This window comes from Myotis daubentonii, chromosome 3 (assembly GCF_963259705.1).
Source record: "Myotis daubentonii chromosome 3, mMyoDau2.1, whole genome shotgun sequence".
In the NCBI taxonomy this organism is placed as follows: domain Eukaryota; kingdom Metazoa; phylum Chordata; class Mammalia; order Chiroptera; family Vespertilionidae; genus Myotis; species Myotis daubentonii.
Window position 1 is genome coordinate 9,631,163 of NC_081842.1, and position 21,031 is coordinate 9,652,193.

At 50.0% G+C, this 21,031-nt stretch overlaps 1 protein-coding gene across 16 annotated transcripts in view; it reads left to right on the plus strand.

Annotated features, from left to right (window-relative positions):
• The window catches only part of PCBP3 (poly(rC) binding protein 3), a 214,799-nt gene extending 194,671 nt beyond the window's left edge, over nt 1-20,128 (plus strand). For 10 of the 16 annotated variants that reach the window (XM_059686708.1, XM_059686707.1, XM_059686709.1 and 7 more), the window contains 5 exons: nt 10,432-10,510; nt 11,176-11,235; nt 14,374-14,426; nt 18,218-18,387; nt 19,356-20,128. In XM_059686708.1, coding sequence (XP_059542691.1) covers nt 10,432-10,510; nt 11,176-11,235; nt 14,374-14,426; nt 18,218-18,387; nt 19,356-19,392 — 399 coding nt within the window. In that variant the 3' untranslated portion in view covers nt 19,393-20,128. The remainder of the gene's footprint in view (nt 1-10,431; nt 10,511-11,175; nt 11,236-14,373; nt 14,427-18,217; nt 18,388-19,355) is intronic. The other 6 variants (XM_059686713.1, XM_059686717.1, XM_059686714.1 and 3 more) reach the window with 3 other exon arrangements.
• Nucleotides 20,129-21,031: the final 903 nt, after the last annotated feature.

The window sequence follows — 21,031 nt, forward strand, 5'->3', positions numbered from 1 at the left end:
CTGGAGAACAGTGACAATCCTAATTCACTTCAGGAAGAAGCATCCTAAACTCCTGTGGCCTGGAGGCCAAGGGGGATACATGCAACTCTCAGGGCCAAGATATGGAGCAGCAATGGAGAGCAGAAGGGCTTTCCTCCTTGGGTTTAGCTATAGCAGATAAAGAGGAAGACACTAGCTGTGCCAAGAAAAATAGGGGATGGGGCGGGGCGGGGGGGGGGGGGGGGAGGTGGCGCCGGGGAGGAAACAAGAAAGAGAAGAGGCTAAGGTCAGCGGTTGGTTTTGCAGCTTTTGGCAGGTGGAGCAAACCTGCAGCCTATTTTGAGAAGCCTTTTTCTTCTCTATACCGTCTTGCACATTTGCTGAGCTTCAAATCCTCTGACTCTGTTCCTGACAGGGAGGGTCACCAGGCGAGCCTACATGGGCTTTCTGCAAACCCTTACACTTTGAATTGTGCAGGTGAGGGAGGGTCATCTGAATAAGATGCAAAGGCAGGGCAGGAGAGGGTTTTTAAGAAGTAACAAGTAAGCATTGGAAATACAGAGATCAATTTACCATCACTGAAGGAAATTTTCTATTGAGTAGAAAAGAAAGACTGATGGTTTTTCTCTTTAAAAAAAAACAACACTTGATTAATTAGCACACATTGGAATTAAATGATAGGGGGTGCGGTGAAGGGAAGTCCCTCCCCACTCATGACACCCCCATGGCCATTTTTAAAGGTTTCTGGTTTTAACCCTGCGGTGAGGACGGTGTAACTCTAACTCAGTGGTGGGCACATTTGCCTGTCCCCACTGGGAAGCCATCTTCCTCCTGCCCAGATGTGCTGTTAGGGCCCCACTTGTTAAATAGAAGCTGGGCGGGGGGGCACAGCTCTCCATTGTCGGGAGGTTGGTGGGGCTCACTCCAGCCCCCCCTTCCTGCCTGCTTGAGACCACTGCTGCAGCTGTCCATGGCCACCTCAGCCTCCCCCTTGAGGACATGTGCTGATACCTGGCCCTGTCAGTGATATCCCCACCTACTGCATTCTCTGTTATGTGGGATGCTCTTCACCTTTCTATGACTTTATTTTAATCAGATCTCAATGGTGGGTCGAGGGTGAAGGTGTGAACCTTCTCAGTCTTCTCCAAAGAACCATCAGCAGCTTTAAAAAAAATTGATGTGTCATACTCCGAGGTATTGCCTGTGAAAATCAGAGCAGGGATCTGTGAGACCCCAACAGCTGGTTGGAGCTGCCCTTAGCCCAGGAACCTTTCTGATGCTGGTGATGCCTGTCCTGCATTGTCTTTGCTCACAGCCCACGGGACTAAGGGAGGCAGATTTTAGCACCCTAGGGGAGGGCTGGCCCGGCCCCATATGCAGGAGTGCCGTGCAGGGAGAAGGGTTGTGTGTGGGCCCAGGTGGGGTCAGTGGCACTGCTATGGGCAGGTTCCACAGCCTCTAATGCAGCGATTCTCAACCTGTGGGTCGCGACCCCTTTGGCGGTCGAACGACCCTTTCACAGGGGTCGCCTAAGACCATCCTGCATACCAGATATTTACATTATGATTCATAACAGTAGCAACATTACAGTTATGAAGTAGCAACGAAAATAATTTTATGGTTGGGTCACAACATGAGGAACTGTATTTAAAGGGCCAGAAGGTTGAGAACCACTGAAATCTAATGGAATGCTCCCAGTGGAGGGGTCGGGATATCAGAATGGAACCAAGAAGCCTGGTTTCTAGGATGGCACAGCCTTCATTTAACCCAGGACAAGGCAGCCTTGTGCCCTTAGAAATTCGAATGTGTGTAGCAGCAGGCATGAAGACCTGGGTCTTTGACCTTTTTACAGCTGGAAAACTTAACAGTGATCTGGCCTTTAGTGAAGGGCACCAAGTCGATGCTCAGACCCACAAGCCCACTGTGGTCTCACAGCTGTTGCCTCCTGGCTCAGGCTCTGAGCCGACAGAGAAGGGTTTCTGGTCTGAAATGTCCACTTGTAAGCATAGGTGCCTGTGTGAGGGTGAGGGATTTTGATTGATTTGGTTGATTGATTTTTATATCAATCACTTGTTTTGCTGTTCCCATGTGATTTTCTGATTTTCTTAGTTTCTCTTAAAAGTGGGGAGTTTCACAGGTGGTTTTTTTTTTCCAGATTAGTTTAAACTGTGTTTGGTTGAGATGTGGAATAGATGGCTACTTATTGTGAAATGGCTTTCTGTGCGGAACATTCTGCTCTCTGAACCAGCAGTGGGATGCGGAGCAGCTATTGGGAGCAGACTAGGAGGAGCTTTTATAAATGCTTTTCTTGCAGGCACAGAATGTTGAAGACTTGGACAATCACTTATAATCCATCCAAAACAAAAATAAAATTACTGTGATGGCTAGGAAGGCATTTTTAATCTGAGCTTAGTAGTCAGTAATAATCTTAAAAGCTTCATTTCTTTGAACCCAAATATAATAATTACAGGAAATACTCATTTATTTTATAATATAACTGGATGCACATTTAAATATTTCAACCACAGTGGCTGACACATACACTATAGTCATCTTTTAGCATCTTAATATCTTACCTGAATAGGACACAAACCTAGAGAAAATATATTTCTTATATCTGAGTATTTCTTTATATAGAACTAAATTATACATGTTTTTTCTGTGCCCAATTTTAAAGAAGGCTTTAAAATTAAGAGTCATCAACACCTCCCACCTAGCCTGCCACCAGTTTCTTTCCAGGTTCTCTCATCCTTTCACCAGAGTCCTTCTGGAAACTTACTGCTCTTGTATATTCTGGAGAGGCACAGAGACTGCTGGGTGTCGGGAGGACTACAGCTGCTGACCACTGGAGTGCTAGGACAGCTGTCCACTAGTCCCAGAAGCTGCCCACTCCCTTCCACATGTCCTGCCTTTGGTGTCAGGCAAGGAGGACTCCAGACATGGGAGCAGATACAAAGAGCTTGGAAGCCTGGACTGACAGTGCAGTGACTGCCCCAATCTGTCTCTCATCTGATATTTTAGCACTTCAATATGATTACACCAGAAATTGTTTTCTTCTGAAAGAAATGAGTCAACTTCAAGCATACTCTCATGTACAATATTTATTTGTAGTTTTCACAGTTTCCACATCATTCCCAGACTTAATATCCCCTCATTTAAAGAGGGTGCTGAATGCAAGCAACAACAAAACCAACATGTTAGTGCCAACAAAGCACTGCCCACCCCTGCTTTCTTACCTGAGCTTTCTTACTAACAGTGTGAAGTCAGGACTTCAAGCTGGTTTGAGTGGTCACTTGCCCAGAGCTGAAGAGCCAGTGAATGGAGGAGCAGGCTCACTCCTCATACCGCTTGGTTTCAGCAGAGGATCTTAAGTAACTGGGAGTAATAAGGGCACCAGTATCTGCCAGAAAGCTTGTCCTTTAGAGAGTGAATGTGGGGAAACCATAGCAACACGTGAGTTATAATAGAAGTAAAGAAAAAAGTGGAAGGATGCATGGTTCCATCTTCCCAGGGACTACGAGGCTGCACAGTTCACTGTGGACACACGAAGAGCAAATGTGGATTTCCCTCCCCCACTTTCTCAGTGTCTGTAGAGCCCTGTGGGAAGGTAGTGCTGAGGCTGCTCCTCAGATTTCACAGTGAAGAAAGAATAATCAGTACTGCTGCACTCCATGGCCTCCAGCTGATGGCCATACATCAGTCTCTGTTCTTTCCAGGTTGAATAGCTCCAAGTGGTGGAGAGGTACCCATGGCCCACCTGAGGTCAGTTCAGGGCTACTGCAGTCATTCTCATAAAATAGCAAGTCCTGGTTAAGTCAACATTGTTGGCTTGAGCTAAATCTTCCTTTCTCTTCCCCCCTTCCTTGGGGTTAAACATACTAGATCACACCCTCTCCTACTGAGCCACTCAGTAGCAGGGCTCTGGGCTGGCCTTTCCTCCCAGCCTGCTCCTTCTCAGAATCAAGACTCCTGGGTTACCTTTGTGCACATAAAAAGTCTGAAAAACACCAATAACAAAGACTGAGAGGGAAGAACATATATTTCAGTTGGAGCCCCAGGAAGAGATAACAGAATGGAGGGAGGGAGATTCTAAGAGATAAGCAGTAAAAAAAAAAAAAAAAAAAAATCAGAGTTAATAAAAGGAACCAACCCTTGCATTCAGGAATTCCAACAAATTCCAAACAAGATAAACACAACAAAAAATCCATCTTAGACAAATCAAAGCAAAACCATACCGCATCAAAGACCAAAAGTAAAGCATCAAAGTGGTCAGAGACAAAAAGAATATTACAAAGAACAAGAGTGAGAGAATGAGTTGACTTCTCACTGACAACAGTGGGAGCCAGAAGGCGGTGGCTTAATAAAAGCAAATTACTGTCTACCTAAATTCTACCTCAAGACCATCTTCCAAGGAACTAAATATAGATATTTTCAGACAAACAGCTATGACCAACAGTCTTTTCATGGAGGATTTCCAAAGAAGGGAAATGATTGAGAAGGAAGGCTAGAAAAAATAAGGATGAGTGTGAGCAAAGACAATTACCATTTCTTTCATTAACACAGCATACACCATAAATAAAATATGGATTTTGACTACACTGAAATTTAAACATTGGCTACATGAAAACACACTATGTAAAATCAGTATCAATGCTGTCTAATTTGTGGGATTAACAACATAACAGAACAAAATTGACAGATAGCATACATAAGACTAGGATGGATTGAGGGGAATTAAAACATCCTAAAAGTCACTATCATCAAGAAGAGGGTAAAGATTTTGAAGTTAGGCTTTAAATATGCATGTTAATAACAGCTTCAAAATGACCATGAAAAGAAAAGAGTTCAATTATATAAACTCCATAAAGGAACAAAGAGAAAACTAGGTGAAGGGAAATTTTATTAATCATTACAGAAAAAGAAAGGACGAAAAAATAAGACAACCCTATAAAATCAGGACAATTAGAAGTTCAACAACAAAAAAAAAAGATGGCAGAAATTAGTCTTTATTTATGGGTAATTGTGATCAAAGTAAAAGAGAATTTTCAGTAAAATGAAAGCTGAATTTTTTTTCAAGAGACACACCTAAAGAATAACAACCTGGATAAATTGAAAGAATAGAAAAAGCTATTCTAGGAAAACACCAAAATAAACCCAGTTTACAAATATTAATATCAGTTGGGGGGGGAGGTGTGAAAAAACAAGACTTTAAGGCAATTCATTATTTAGTCATTATATATTGATAAAAGGTTCCGTTCACTAGAAGTTAACAGCAATTTAAATTTATATGCACCTAAAACATAGCTTTAACATATATAAAGAAAAATAATGACAAACCATAAAGAGAATTTGCCAGTCATTGTAGTGGAATCTTAGCATATCTGTCCCCACAGGCTGCCCCACAGTGGCCTTGACCAGCACTACTCCATAAAGGTCAAATAGTCAAGAATAAAGAAGATATTAACAGTACAGTAAGTAATACTGATATAATACTGATATAATTGATCTATTTTGAACATTGCACCCAATATAGCTGTAGAATTCATGAAAGCATTTACAAAATTTGATCACATTTTAGACCAGTGGTTCTCAACCTTCCTAATGCCACGACCCTTTAATACAGTTCCTCATGTTGTGGTGACCCCCAATTTCATTGTTACAAATTGAACATAATTAAAGCATAGTGATTAATCACAAAAACAATATGTAATTATATATGTGTTTTCCGATGGTCTTAGGCAACCCCTGTGAAAGGGTTGTTAGACCCCCAAAGGGGTCGCGACCCACAGGTTGAGAATCGCTGTTCTAGACCATAAAGAAGGCTCACCATCTCTCAAAAATTGGAATCATATAGATCACAAAGCAGTTAAGTTGAAATCAATAATTAAAAGATGGCTTTAGAAAAACTTGTCTTTATGGAAAGTTAAATAAGACCAAACGACTAAAATAAATGGAGACATACCATGTTCATGGATAGGAACACTAAGTATCTTAATTATGTTGAGGTACAAAAATGCAGTACAATTGCAATCAAAATCCTGACTGGTTGTTTTAAATATTTATATGAAAGCACAAAGGCCAAGAATCACCAGTATATTCATGAAGAGGATGTATGATAGGGAGGTTTGTCCTAGTGATAGGAAGACCTACAAGAGGTTGGTCCTAACTGAGACAGTGGGGTTTGGATGCAAGGAGAGACCATAGGCAAGTGGATCTGACCCGAGAGTCCGGATCTGACCCACATGGGTGAGAGAGCCTGGTCTGTGACGGATGCCAGGATAGATTTTTACAACATAAACTAAAAACCACTCCTTATGTATGAAGTACTTCAACACAAGAGACAAACATAGGACTTCTAGAAAAAATATAATAGAATATCTTTCTGTATAAAGGTCAGGAAAGGATTTCTTAAAACATAAACATATGCTATAAAGAAAATATTAATTAATTTAACTACACTAAATTTAAAAATTATGTTGCTCCAAAGACACCATAAGGAGAGTGGAGAAGAGATCTTTTTAGCAGATATAACTAAAATAGGATTAGTATTTGAAATACATACAGAATTCTTGTGAATCACCAAAATCAACCCAATAGAAAAATGGGCAAAAGACACAAGCAAGCATTTTATAGAAAGGAGATGTGAGTACATATCCAGCTGCCAAGGTGGTACATTTCCTGCTAAGAGAGGTAGTTGTATGTTGTGTTTTGTGATAACTCATTGAGTTGTTTATTTATGGATACTTACATTTTAGTAATTGTCTGTATTTAGTATTTGTCTTCTGACACAACGTTTAGTGGAAACATCAAGCCACAGAGAAAGATCTGTAATATGATAGTTCCACTGTTCCCTCCCTTCTTCTCCCCTCCTTTTTCTCTCCTCCTCCCCTCCTCATGATTTATAGGCACTGGTGGGAACTGGAAGTCTGATTTTTTTTATGACAGAAATATCTCTCAAAGTGGGAATTCCCTTTAGCACTTTGTCCTGCCCCCTCCTTTAAAAAAAATGTAGAAATTAAGTCCCAAAGAGATGAAATGCTTGACTAAGGGCAGAGCCTAGAGGAGAGATTCCAGCTGACATTTGTCCATCAGCCCCTCACCAGGAGTGTTGATCTAGGCACCATGGTGCTGGTTCAGCACTTTCTCAAGATGTCACTTTACACTCGTGGGTGAGTGGGGACGGGGATTTGTTTTCTGGTGTGGCCCTTGCTTCATAACAAGCAGCAAGTACATTACAAGGGGAATTGCTGAACTCGGGATGTCAGAGTCCTGAATGCAAGTGGAGCTGTGCCTGTAACACACACGGTGGCTCTGGAGCAGAGCCTGCTTGATGCGCCTCCAACTGCCAGGGAGGCGATGGAGAGACCTGGGGGCCCCCAAGAAGCCTGTGGACAGTGAGTGGGAAAACGCCTGGTAGTTTCCATGACTCTTTGCCCCAATTAACCTGGACAGCACTTCACAGCCTGCCATTTACATGTGTGGGTTCCCCCACCTTACAAATGGGAAGGGTGGCCCATGGACACCAGCTGGGCCTGTCTCCACAGGGCTGTCAGGGTTGTGGCCAACTCAGGCAGGATCTCCTGCCTCCGGAGCCCCATTCTTCCCACTGACAGACCAATGCACAGCTGTGCACTTTTGGGGATGCAGGGACATAGGAGAGGGCCTGTCCTCATGGGAGCGTGCCAGCCTGGCCATCAGGCACATGAGCAGGTGACAGGGGTAAAGTAGGAGAACAGGAGCAGAGAGCAGTCTGTCAGGGCTTTTTAGGGTCCTTGCTGGCCTCCTCCTCCCCTCCCACAAGGGAAGGACTGGAGCCCCCAAGGCCACCGCTGTCCCTGTGCACTGTGTCTGCATGGAAATCCCAGTCCTGGTCAGAGCCAGCATGCCCAGTCCTTGATGACTGCCTGCCCTGAGCCAGACTGAGCTGGCCTTCGCTCTCCAACTTCACATTTGTTGTCTCCAGAAATGGGGTTTTCTTAGCACCCTGGGAACTTGTAGTTACCTCCTTGTGAGGAAACCTTAGGCCTAGTGTGAACTCTCTTGTGTGTGTGGATTCAGAGCACAGCCCCGCCAAATGTCCCTGTGACTCCGTGTGATTTGCTGTACACAGGACACAGCTGCACTGCCCCAGGTCCATCAAGTGGGAATGGGGTTTGTGGGATCACGCCGGTACAGTTAAGTCCCCAGGAGGCCGAGAGTGGTCTTGTGCACTCCTTAGCCCTCACACCCCAGGACGCCTTTGGGTGCTTGCTGTCTTCCTACAAGGTACTTTCTTGTCCCTGGAAAAAGGAGCCTTTGCTAAGCTGCCCAGCTGTGCAGCAGGTTCTCAGGCCCCTTTCCTGCAGGGTCCCTTGGCCTCTCAGCATCTCGCCTGAGGCACAGGGGGTGCAGCCAAGTCTCATCGCTTGTCCTGTGATAGTGTCCCGCAGGCATGCTCTCCTGCACCTTTCTCAGGGGCTTTGCTGCCTATCCATTCAGTCACTCTCTGCCTAGTGAGGTTAGATCATGGAGCATATGTGCAAGGTAGCAGGTAACCATTAGACCCAGCCCCTGCTTGGCCTTGACCAGCACCACTCCATTGATGGTGAACTCTTAGAACTGAATCTGACCCCAGGTCACCAGGTCCCCTAATCTCTCCTCAGGACCAATAACTGTGCTTGGGGTGGCCTCATGGGGTCTGGAATGTGGCCAGTTGTCCCTGAGCAGGCCCACCCAAGTGCTGCAGGTCAGGGAGCACCCTAGAAGACAGGGAGACACCTGAGAGGGGTAAAAGGCTGCTTTCCAGATGCACTTAGGATGTCCAGGAGGGAGGGAGGAAATTGGACAGCTCCATAATGGTAATGCTGCAGGTGCAGCCTAGGAAGATGGACCACCTGCACCCCAATGGCTCACACTGCCAAGGTTCGCCCTCAGAGGTGTGACTAGGAGGCCACATGCTGGTTGTGGCCCGGCTTCAGGCTGTAGCTGAGGACCACGTGCCTCCCCACGCCAGGACACTGACTTTTGGAAGCAGTAGGTGGCCAGGTTGACAGCCCAGCCCACCCTGTCCCCACAGGCTGCCCCACAGAGTTCAAGGACAAGGATGGGACAGGAGGCTCTGGGGTAGGCACCGTCTGGGGGCAGCGGTGATTCTCCATGCATTGGGAAGGGGCACTTGGCGTTTATCTTAGTGCTAGCTAAACTGTTAGGAGAGCATACCCGGCTCTAGGAGGCCAGCAGAAAACCACTCATCCATGGCCCCAAGGTCTGATCTGTGTAGGTGCTGGGATGTCAGAAACCCAAGTGCACAGTCACTGCCTTCCTGAGACATTTTTGTGGAGCTGCAGGAGTCCAGATCCTACAAGATGAGACAAATGTGGGCACCAGGTCAGATCTTCATGTCACCTGGGAACGCCAGCTCTGCTCCCTGAGGGCCGCCACCTACTGGCCTCTGAGAGACTTTCAGAGGCCCCTGTTTTTGCCTCCTAATGAGGCCAGGGTCAGCTCTGGAAGCTGCGCTTGGAGCATTCGGGCTGATCTTCCTGCTGGGAAAAGGCTGGGGGTTGAGGACATTTCCCAGAATGTGTTGGCCCACCCTCCAAGGCAGCTGCAGGCCTGGGCTCTATGTCCCAGTCAGTTGAGAGTGTCCAACCCCAACATCTCCAAAGTGGGGGAGGATGCCCCCACCACCTTTGGCTCCCAGGTGTGGCCAAGTCTTATCACGTTTACCTTTATCTTTTTTTATGTTTACTTTTCATTTAAAAAATGAGGCTCAGATAAAATAACTAAAAAAACTGCATTTCAAAGCCCCTTCCCCCAAATTCTAGTGGCTGAGAGTGGGGGACAGGTAGCCGCCTGCTCAGACACAGTGGGTGCAGGTGCAGGGAGGCCCCTGGGTACTCTCACCCACATGTCCACAGAACCTTCCAGCACTACATCCTATAATCTTAGAGTCAGGAGGTGGAGTATGAGGCAGGGTTGGCTATAGGCGTGAATCATGGCTAGCCTATACCGCAGGGCTGGGGCAGGGCAGGTTTGCAGAAGGGAGTGTCACGTGGGTTCCCTACAGATGCATGTGAGCTCTGAGTGACAGCATGACTGCAAAGCTTTAAGAGGCCCAGCTGGTCCTGTTTGGTGGCTCTCAGACCTTCCCTGTGAAACCCAGGGGCCCAGTAGCCTCTGCACAGGTCTGGGGTCGCTCTTCCATCCAGGCCCATGTGATTGGAATAGTCTGGCTGGTTCAGGCCAGAGCTGCCAGGGAGCCAAGGAAAGGAAAGGAGTTCAATGCGCCTGCCTACAACAGTCCATTGGTTTTCCCAGGCCAAGTCCTTGAGTTCTGCTGCGTCTGCCATGTGTCCGCATGGCCTCTCTTTATATCTATTTGTAGAGTTCTGTTACTGCCTTTTTTAATTTGGTGTGACTTGTACTCGATGACAATAACCTTCTTAGCTCTCATGTCCCTCCTACCCCCAGCAGTTGACCAAGCTCCACCAGTTGGCCATGCAGCAAACCCCCTTTCCTCCCCTCGGACAGACCAACCCCGCTTTCCCCGGTACGTACCCAGCTGCCCTTTCTGACCGCCTCTCTTCTCACCTGGGCACTTTCTCTTTCTGAACTGTCTTTATTCAGGGCAGCAACAGAGCAGGTACAGTTCTAGTTATGAATGCCAAGGATGTTAACACGTTGCAGTGTGCACGTTGCTGAGGGCCAGGCAGGAGACCTGTGTGTCCCCCAAGGTGGGTTAGTCACCTCACAGCTGGCCGTCTTGTGAAGGGCCATCTGCCCCCTCCAGGCCTATTCTGCACTGCCCACAGGCATCGCGGGGGGCTCTTTCTGCTGATGCACCCATCCAGTCAGCCCTGGAGCCTGTTCTCTCCAGGAGCAGGGGCTCAAACAAGCATATAGGGATGCTCTTCTGCAGGCCAGTGCACGTCCCAGGACTGGCACCCATCCAGGGCAGCACTACCCTGCCCCTGGGATAAGCCAGTCCCCAGCCCAGGGCACAGTGGTCCTCAGCTCCCCTCTGGGCACAGGGGCAGGGGTGGGTTCCTTCCGATGACACACAGAGCATTGGCTTGGCAGCTGTGGCTGGTGAGAGCCCACCAAACATGCTGGCCTGCCACGCACCAGTCAGATTTTGAGCTTTCCTAGTTGAAGTGACCTTGCTTATCTCCTTGAGGGCAAAACATTAAAATCTGTTTCTTCTTTGCTCTCCAGGAGAAAAGCTGCCTTTACACTCCTCCGAAGAAGCTCAAAATCTGATGGGCCCGTCGTCAGGTAAAACAAAGCGCTCTAGTGGCCAGTGGAGGCCTGGGCACGACCTGGGGAGGAGGGTGCAGCCAGCGCCTCGGCAAAGGGAGGCCCGTGCCATGGAATCAGAGCCCACACCAGAGTCACACCCGCAGTTCCCAGCCTTGCCTTGGTCACTGCTGGGAGTGTTGTGGTGGGTCATGGGCTCCAGCGGTGCTCAGAGCATCGCTGCCTGTCATCCAAAGTCCCTGAACATGGCAGAGTCACCATCTCTCTTGTCATTTCTCCTCCTAGTGGGGACCTGCAGTGCAGACTTTACCGTGATGTGTGCCTTCCCCAAAGGTATTTCCCAGGAGGCAGGAGCACACTCTCATGGATAAGGGCACTCTGGGCACCCCTTCTGATTCTAATTAAAACTGTGCTGGGACACCGCAGGGCAAGGCAGAGATTATACATCCCATTACCCAGTGCAAGGAGCAGTGCGGCCAGTGGAAGCCTGTGGCCTGGCAGAGTGGGTTTCCTATGATGAGGGGGCGCTGCCCGCTCTCCCATCCCCTTGAAATCCTGGGTCAGAGCAGAAGAACGAGAGTCTAGCTCTAAAGGGAAGACTGAGGGGAAGAGCATTTCCAGCAGAGTTGGCTGTCACCCCAGTGGTGTGTTCTGGCCCCAGGGTGCAGCTGAGGCTGGAAGAAGCCCCAAAACTTTCCCACAGTCTGCATCTGGGCTCAGCTGTGCCCATTGGGGCTCACGGGTGTCTTGAGGCTGAGACACTGGCCCTGATGCCCCATGCACTGGCAATGGGTTCCATCTCGGTGTAGCCTTTATTTAAGTTAATGAATAATTTAATGAGTGAAAATTAAAGCATTTATAGAATATTTTGATTATGGAAGTGAATATCAGCCCTTACAAAGTTAATATCTGGGTGATACATGTGTGTCTGTATAGCCCTTAGCAGTTTATAACGTGATTTCCTATAATTACCCAGCGAAGGGCTCCTGGAAATGACCTGGCAACCCCTAGGGCCTGGCTTGCCCAGGACACTCAGCCCCCACCTTCCCCCACAGCCCCTCCCCATGGCCTTCAGGCCTCAGGGATGGGGTTACTCACTCCTATTTGTGACAACCTCCCTCTCCAAGGCCCCAGGTGACCTGAAGTTCAGGTACTCCCATGCACATAAGTACTTGCACACATGCACTCACATGCGTGTCCCCCATCACAGCAGGTTAAGCAAGGTGGTTGTGAGAGGCATTGGCTTGTTTGACAGGAGCCTAAATGGCTGGTGTCAGCATTCTTTCCAAAGCAGGCTCGTCCTATGTTGGGGAAGCATTGTTCCTGTCCCAGAGTGGGGATGCTACTTCAGGAGGGGGACACTCATGCCTGGGCACAGAGCCCTGACACAGGAATACAAGTTTTAAATGATGTGTACTCACATTATTAGTTGAACTTTACTTTCCTCTTGTAAACAAATCTGATACCTTCCTCCCCTCGATCAAAATATACCAAGTTAAACAAATATGACTCGTGCCGTTATGTCCATCCCAAGCCAGGCTGTTAGCAGTTCCTGTGTAGGACTCAGGACTAAGGAAATCTCTTAAATGCATTTTAAATGCCACAATGTATGGAATGTGTATAGATGGTTAAACAACCAAATAATCATAGTGAAAATACCCTTATTAAAAGAAGACAGACAACAGAAACTCTAGGTTTAGCTGCAAAAGAAAAATAACAGACAATCCAGGATGAATTGGTTCATGCAGCACCTGCCACCTGAGTGCCTGTGCTCAGTGGGCCCCCAGGACAGTCCCACCCTCACAGGGTCACTCATGGCAGCGAAACAGATGGCCAAAGTGCATCTGATTTTGGGGACACAAGTGCCATAGGGGAAGAAGCAGGAAGAGGGGTGTGGGCTGTGAGAAGGTGGGAGGTGAGAGTGGGCACAGGCCAGCCCCAGGTCCAGGGTTGGAGGGCATGGAGCGCATCCTGGGGGCACAGGGAAGATGCTGGAACCCTTGGTGGGTTTGGAGTCTTGAAGGCATCTCACCTTCGTTTTGTTGGGACCTCTCTGGGCCATATGGAGATTAGACTGAAAGGCATGAGCAGAGGAAGTGACCAATGTGGGGTGGGAAGAGGGCTCAGGTTCCAGAATATTCTCAAGGTACATGAGCCTGGTCTGTGTAGTTAGCTGTGGGTGGAGAGAAGCAGGGGAGCCAGGGGGCTTCAGGGTCTGAGCTGAGCTGCAGGACCTGATATGCCAGGACCATGTGGGGAGAATAACAGGGTCTCAGCTGTGGACTTCAGGTTTGAAATGCCTCCTCAGAAGGAGATGGAAGGACTGGTTACAGGGAGCCAGTCTGCCTTGGGCCTTTGTCCCCACGGTTCCCCTACCACAGTCCCCTCATGTGTTTTGTTGTCAAACAAGAGTAGATCTTGTCCTGAACTCTGAAGAGTTGTCTTGATTTGGCAGGTCCTAAGCTGAAATTTGTCAAGATAAAGATTGAGGCTTGGTGACAAATTAGGCCTGTGTCTTCATCTCCAACATAGACACCCATGCAGTCTTCCAGTGGCCCAGCAGTCTATTTTAGAATCAGTGATGCACAGGCTGGAAGAACTGCCCACTGGGCCTTGAAGCAGGCTGTGTAGCGGCCTTTGGGGAGCTTAGGGTCAGAGGGCAATGAGAGACAGCTGACACCAGTGGGGCTATTCAGTCAGGGAGAGGGAGGAGCAGAGTGGACAGAGAACCTATGGAAGACAGGGACCAGGTTGCAGGGTTTCGCCCTGGTACCCTATGCAGCTCCCAAGACATGGCCACACCCCGAGAGCTGCTTAGCATGGAGTTTCCTGCATGTCTGTGAAGGACTTCGAGAGTTGTCCCTCCACATGTGCCCAAAATGAAAAAGTAGTGCTCGCTTCGGCAGCACATATACCAAAATGAAAAAGTGAAACATCATTCTGCTGGGTTTTGTTTTCCTTGTTTTGAGAGAAGCTGGGACTCAGGAATTGCATTGCAGTTGAGCAAAGAGCTCACAGAGCCCTTGACCTCCAGCTGCACTAACCTTACCCCTTGAGCCAGCCCCTGGCTCTGCCTGGGCCTAGCATGGACTGGGCACTGGGGTGTGATGTGAGCAGCCTTCTACCAGCCTAACCGTGTACCCTTGGTGTGCCCAGGTCTGGATACCAGCCCCCCGGCCAGCACTCATGAGCTCACCATTCCCAATGATGTGAGTATGCCCGAGCCCCCTTGACCTCACCTTATAACCTGCCGTCCCTTCTCATGTTAAGCAGTTTAATGTCCATAAAAGCCCCTGAGGTACTAGATAAGAAAAGAACAAGTAGGGCACTTCGGAGTTTACTTAGAATTTAGATGCCAGAGCTGGCAGGGAAGCTGAGGTCCCGCTGACCCCATGTGAAGGCACTGCCCTGCTTCAGCGTTGGCCCTTGAAGAATGGTGGCCCAGGGATGCTCTGGAGTGGCCCTGCCCCATGCTCCCTGGGACTCTGGAGGGTTTGGGGTTCTCTGTGAGTCTGCAGGGTATGGGGATGTCACAGGTTTGTCTGGATTCCTGGATCTGGCATCCATCTGCCTGGACTCTGAGGAGATGGCCTTTCAAGCTCACATCACACTCAGTCCTCCCACATCATCCTCTGAATCCTTGAATCATATAAGAATGTTGACTTGGATCCCCAGCCTAGGATACTAGGGCGGATATGGGGCATGTATCCTGGAGGGGCAGCTGCCCTGAGCAACACAGAGAGGCTGCTATGTGGGGGACTTGGACTTTCTTGCCCTAGGACCACGGCCCTCAGTAACCTTCACTGCTTTGCCCCTCCCACCAGCCTGGCAAGAAATCCTGTCTCTTCCCTTCAGTAGATGACCCACAGGAAAGAGATGGGCAGGTGGACGAGAGGGCCCTCCAGAAGAGACCGCTCTCGTCAGGGACCCTGTGCAGCTGCAGGCCAGACTCCTGCACAGAGTGATGGGGCTCTGTGTTCTCATGCAGAGCCAGTTTCTGCTTTTAAGGACTCCAGACATGTCCTCCCACTGTGGCTGGTCCTCGAGCAGCGACTCTGGGCAGGCTGCCAAGTCTTTCACCCACACGATACGTGCAAGTCGCCACTCTGCTATGGGCTCCCCCTTTGTAGCCTGTCCTTAAACCACCTTTTCACCAACACCAGATATCCTGCTCTGATTTGGGCCTTTATTTTAAAACTGAAATGAACCTAACAAGCAAGGAGATACACTTGTTTGGAAAGCTGACGTGCCTGTTTCCTGGGTCCCCTCCCAGTGCATGGCTGCCATCCTCCTGCTGGGGAAGCTCCTTAGAAGGAGGATGCCTTCTGGGCCCTGTGTGCCCTGCGGAACCCACTCCTTGACCCTTCCTGGCAAAGGATCTCATGCAGGGGATGTGTGGCCCCATGGCCTCCTGCCACCCTGGAGAGAAAAGAGCAAGTACAACGTATATCTGTTGGGACACTTGCCTATCATCTTGTCAATCTCCGTCTCTTGGTCAAAATTAGATCAGACAAAGGAAAATTGTACCGACACCTACATGTCACCACGACTTACCTGCAAAAAGGAACTCTGGACAGTGCAATAAATGTGATGACCTAAATGACGTACAGGGTCCACAACATGGCCAGCCTGCCCTTGTGGCCGTGGGGCCCCAGGCTGGTCAGGGCCAAGAGCCCTGCAAGGAGCTGCCCCCAGTAGCTGGCAGCCTTGGACTCCATCTCTGATGATCACCGCTGTGCCCTCACTGCCTGTTGCACAGCTTGCCTTGCTCTTGTCACTGTGCCTGTGGGGACCCCATGCTTGGGCCCCTTCTGCTGAGACAGGGAACCTAAGGGCTCACACAGGCAGCTGCAAGAACTGTGCAAGGGTAGATGTGCTCCCGTGGTTCCCATGGGGTTTGACTTGGAAATCTGGTTAGGAGGGGGCTGCATTATTTGAGAGTACCTCTGTAGTCTTTCTTTAAATGTCCAATGGAGGCATGAAAGACTTAGACGAGAGCTGGTCTCTGGACTGAATGTCCAGGGGGCCTAGAGAGCCAGAGAGGCCGTGTGAAAGGCAGTCCAGGGCAGAGCAGATGTGGGCCTTGCACTCCTGTCCAGATTAGCGCTCTTGTCACATCCCCCTGTAGCTACTTAGAGGAGCCTTATGCTCAGCCGGCGTCAGTGTTGGGGGCTGCACTGACAGCTGTGGTTTCTCATTGGCACTCAGGCTGCATGGTTTTATCTGGAAGAGAGATGTTCCATGTCAGGGGTGGGGAGCAGCTCAGGGGGTGTGAAGTCTCAGGGAGGGGAGATGCCCTGAGGGCAGGGAAGAAGAGAGATGTGGGTGTGGATGTTTCCAGTAAGAAAAACGGGAAGACAAACGTTTAAGAGAATGTAGGGAGGGCACACAGAGGAAATCTACCTCAGATGGCTTTTGCTGGAGCAGAAACGGGCAGGCCGGGCAGGTCTGGGCAGGGCCACTCACACTGAAGTGCAGAGGAAGTGGACTTCCACACATTCCGTTTCTAGTGGCTGAGGAAGGTGTGAGGACAGCGGGAGGACATACCAAGTCAGGGCGGGAAGCTCAGGCGGGCCCTCCCGAGTGCCGGCATCGGCATCTTCGGGGAACTCAGCTGGCCCCACATTCTTCCTCCAGTGCTGCTGCCCCTGCACCGGGGGCTTGCCAGTCAGCTGCCTTGACTGGCCCTGGTCAGAAAGGAGCCCTCAAGATTTCTCTGCCAGCGGGAGGGTGCCAGGGAAGAGCGAGTCAAGGATTTCAGGCTGGTATCTGTGGAAGTCACTCTCCCTGACCTCAGGGCCATGCACAAAGGAGTAGGGGATGCAGCTGGTGATATGTGGGCAGAGCCTGGGCGGTAGGTGGGCCCAGGAGTGTGTGGGCAGAGCCTGGAGAGATGTGAGTGGAGTTGGGGGAACTTCGGCAGGAGGTGGAGGAAGCTGAGCAGCTTGGGGAAGTTTGTCTGGACAGTTGGAGAGCCTGTGTTAAGGTCTAGTGAGGCAGTTGGTCTAACCTAGGAGAGGAACAGAGATGGCCTTGCAGATGAGCAGAACTGAGACGCTGGAAGTCACCTCAGGGACAAGAGCTAGTTGAGGTGCACCTGTGTCCCCAGTGAGCTGTTGTCATCTCGCAGGTTCAGAGTCACTTCACTCATTTGGAAATGGATTTCCTCCAGCCCTGCACCTGCTGCTGCTGACACAAGAACAGGAAGTGCTGACACCACTGTCCAGGCTGCTACATGAGAGGTGGATAGGAAACCAACTGCCCAGGCCCCACTTGTCTGGTCTCTTCTTTCTCTGCTCATGCTCAGAGCTCTCATCGGCGGCCCCTGTGTGAATGAAGGGACTCCGTTCTGTCCATGGACTTGGACTGCCATGCACAGCAGGGACCTCAGGCTGCAATCTGGCCCCACGTGTGGCTGTCCTGTGTCCTGAGGAGGCCCTGGCTCTTGTCCCTCTGGCTGTTTCATTCCCAAGGACTGTCTACTCCTTCAGAGGCCACTGCATCCATCCTTATACAGAGATTACAGGATGGAAAGGAAAGGGAACACTTGACATGTCCTCAGAATTTCACCCAAGTTTATCAAAAGAGGTTTCAGGCAGCAGCGAACTTTACTCCGGCTTCAAACAAACATCTCTCTACCCTGAGAACCCAGCCCAGAAGGTACCAGCATGGCCTTAGCCTTGGTGCTGGCACTGGACCTCTGGGCAAAGGACATTGGGCAAATGGCAACCACGTGACTCTCTGGTCTCCTGATTTGTCAGGATGGCTCACAAATAGGGCACCAAGCAGAGCCCTGGTGCCCACAGCTCCCATCCCTTCCACAGGAAGACAGTGCCTCTTCCTCCTGGAAGCAAGGAGCTTGTGGTGTGGGGTGGAGATCAAGGCTGGGCCATCCCCACAAGCTTCCCCCAGGGCTCTGCACCTGCTCAGGGCTGCCATGGGCTCTTCTCAGGGCTGCCATGGGCTCTTCTCTAAGAAATTCCTCCGTCCTTTTTTCTAGCTAATAGGCTGTATAATTGGACGCCAAGGGACCAAAATCAATGAAATTCGACAGATGTCTGGAGCTCAGATCAAAATCGCCAATGCCACAGAAGGGTCATCAGAGCGCCAGATCACCATCACAGGGACCCCAGCCAACATCAGCCTTGCCCAGTACCTCATCAATGCCAGGTGAGTGCTGCTCAGTGGCTAGGACACTCAGAGACTGGCTAGTCCTGGGTGTGGAATGTGCCTCCTTCGGGGCTTCTCTTCCCTGCCTGGGCCTAGGCATGGAAGATGCTGGAGTCTCCACACACACACATGAGGCCTTTCTCACTTGGCCTTTCACCCTGAAGGATCTTCAGTGAGGGGCTAGGTGGTTAGAGGCGAGAGTATTTTCAGGAAGGCAGTGACTATGCCATCCAGGGCCTGAGGTCGGCCACACACCCAGGTTATTTGAAATTTAGCATAAAGGGTGTGTAGTTTCAGAGAAATGTTACTACTAAATCATTCTGCTCTCATATGTCATGTGATTGTAAAGACCTCCTAACCCAGACACTTGCAGAGAAGAGCATGAGGGAACTCTGAGAGGGTTCAAGGTTACACGCGGTAGAGATCCTGTGACCTGGCCAGGGCACATGGTGAGGAGGCCCAGAGCAGTGACAACTCTCCTGGCCACGCCTGGGCCACTCACCTGGCCTCCCTACCTAGGGCACATTGGAGAACACAGTGTGACCACACCCAGGGAGATGGCACCCCTCCACCTTGGTCCAGACCCTCTTCCCTACCCCACAATGTTGAAAGGGCTGAAGGGATGTGCAGGGGGACAGGGAGGCAGTCCCTGTGGGCAGTGTGACTCCAGTGCCCCTCACTGAGTGGTTGCTGTGGAAATGGTTGTGGTGGCCTAAGATTGTCCAGGTGGTTCTCATCATGCCCCTGACGTGATGACAAGCACAGGGGCCCCAGGTGGGTGCTTCTCCCTCTGCTGGGCTTTGTTCTCCAGCTCAAGGCCACTGAGCAGCGACCTGAGACTGTCTGTCCCAACAAGGAGGGCGATAGATGCCAAGGCTGTGAGGACGCCACAGGGCAATACATTTCCTGTCTGACCTCATTTTGTGAGAATGCTGTAACCTGTCTCCCTGTGCCTCTCTCTCTTCTAGGCTGACGTCTGAGGTCACTGGGATGGGCGCACTCTAATCCTGCCCAGGATCTTCCACACCATGAACCCTGGCGTCCACCTGGCTCGCACGCTCTGTACAGACAGCCCACCCTGTGTCACAAATACAAATAGAGGTTTTCTTTACTAACAAAATGGTCTATAGAGGTACACATGCCAACAAAGCAAGTCTATATCTACAGCTGTCTGTGAGCTCCAGGCCTGTCCCTGACTCTGTGCATTCAGTAACTTCTGCTCCAGTCTTCTCACGCGTCCGCATGCAGCGCTTATTATGTTCAGTGTTCAGTGCTTGGGGGCATTCCCATCTGTGACATTTTAGAAATATTGCTCCTTAGTGTCAGTGTAACTGTTTTAAGAGTTGATTTAACATTTTGACAGCATTTCTTATTAGCTGTCCTCTCCTCATTCTTCTAGACCTGTGGCTGCCCCTCTCTCACCTGGCCCCACCTGCTGACTTTGTTTCCCCTCATACTCTTGCTTGTCTTGGTCCACATGTCCATGCAGGTCTTGTGCAGGTCTCATGCTGTACCCTTTCCCTTGTCCTGAGGGAAGGAAAAGCAGGTGCCGGAACCTGACCTGAGAAGTGGGATGAAGGAGGTGCTGGGCTCTGAGTTCACAGAGATGTTATGTGTGGGGAGGCCACACATGGGCCTTGGGCAGCTTCCAGGGTGGCTGGAGGATTCAGACTGGCCAGGAAGCGCCTCTGCACCATGTCGGAGTTCAATAAATGTCGTGGGCTGCCCCCACTGGCTCTGGCTCCTGTCTGTGCCCCTCACTCAGACCCCTCCACCCCTTGTGCACACGCGCCTGGTCACACACTCATCAGACCTGGCTCTGCGGCCACCGGCTGTCTAGAGAAGCTAATTCATTCTCACACAAATTAATACTTTGTCCCCTCTCTCCCAACCCTTTCTTAAATCTTTGGCTTGCACAGGTCTTTCTAGTTTTACTTTTGCAAAACTACTTAAAATGACAATAATGAAAACTCCATTCTTGCCCTGGCTACAAAGTACAGTTTATAACTTGTGGAAACAGCCTCTCCCACTGCCTCCGTGGGCGTGGGAGGTCAGACCACATATGTGACCCCATCCACTTCCCAGCATGTGCATCTCACTTTTTCACAAAACTGTCTGCTTGCTCACTTGTGCTCACCTCAATGAGCCCATGGCCCCTTTGAGACGCTAAAGCCCTGGTTGGGACACAGGCCTCTGCAGAGGGAGACTCATGGCAGGCAGAGACATCTCTCCCAGAATCCATCAAGCATGCAATGGCTGGGATGGTCTATCCCCACACCTGACTCTCAGCAGGAACTCCTTTTCTGTCTGCCCAAGCTCCCAACAGACCTCAGGTGCTCACCTGTATGCTTAGGCCAGTGGTCGGCAAACTGCGGCTCGCGAGCCACATGCGGCTCTTTGGCCCCTTGAGTGTGGCTCTTCCACAAAATACCATGTGCGGGCGCGCATGTACAGTGCGATTGAAACTTTGTGGCCCATGTACAGAAGTTGGTATTTTGTAGAAGAGCCACACTCAAGGGGCCAAAGAGCCACATGTGGCTCGCGAGCTGCAGTTTGCCGACCACTGGCCTAGGCCACCGGGACACACTCCCATCACCACCTAGGAGTCGCCTGGTTGAGGTTGGGAGCACAGCATAGCAGCGCC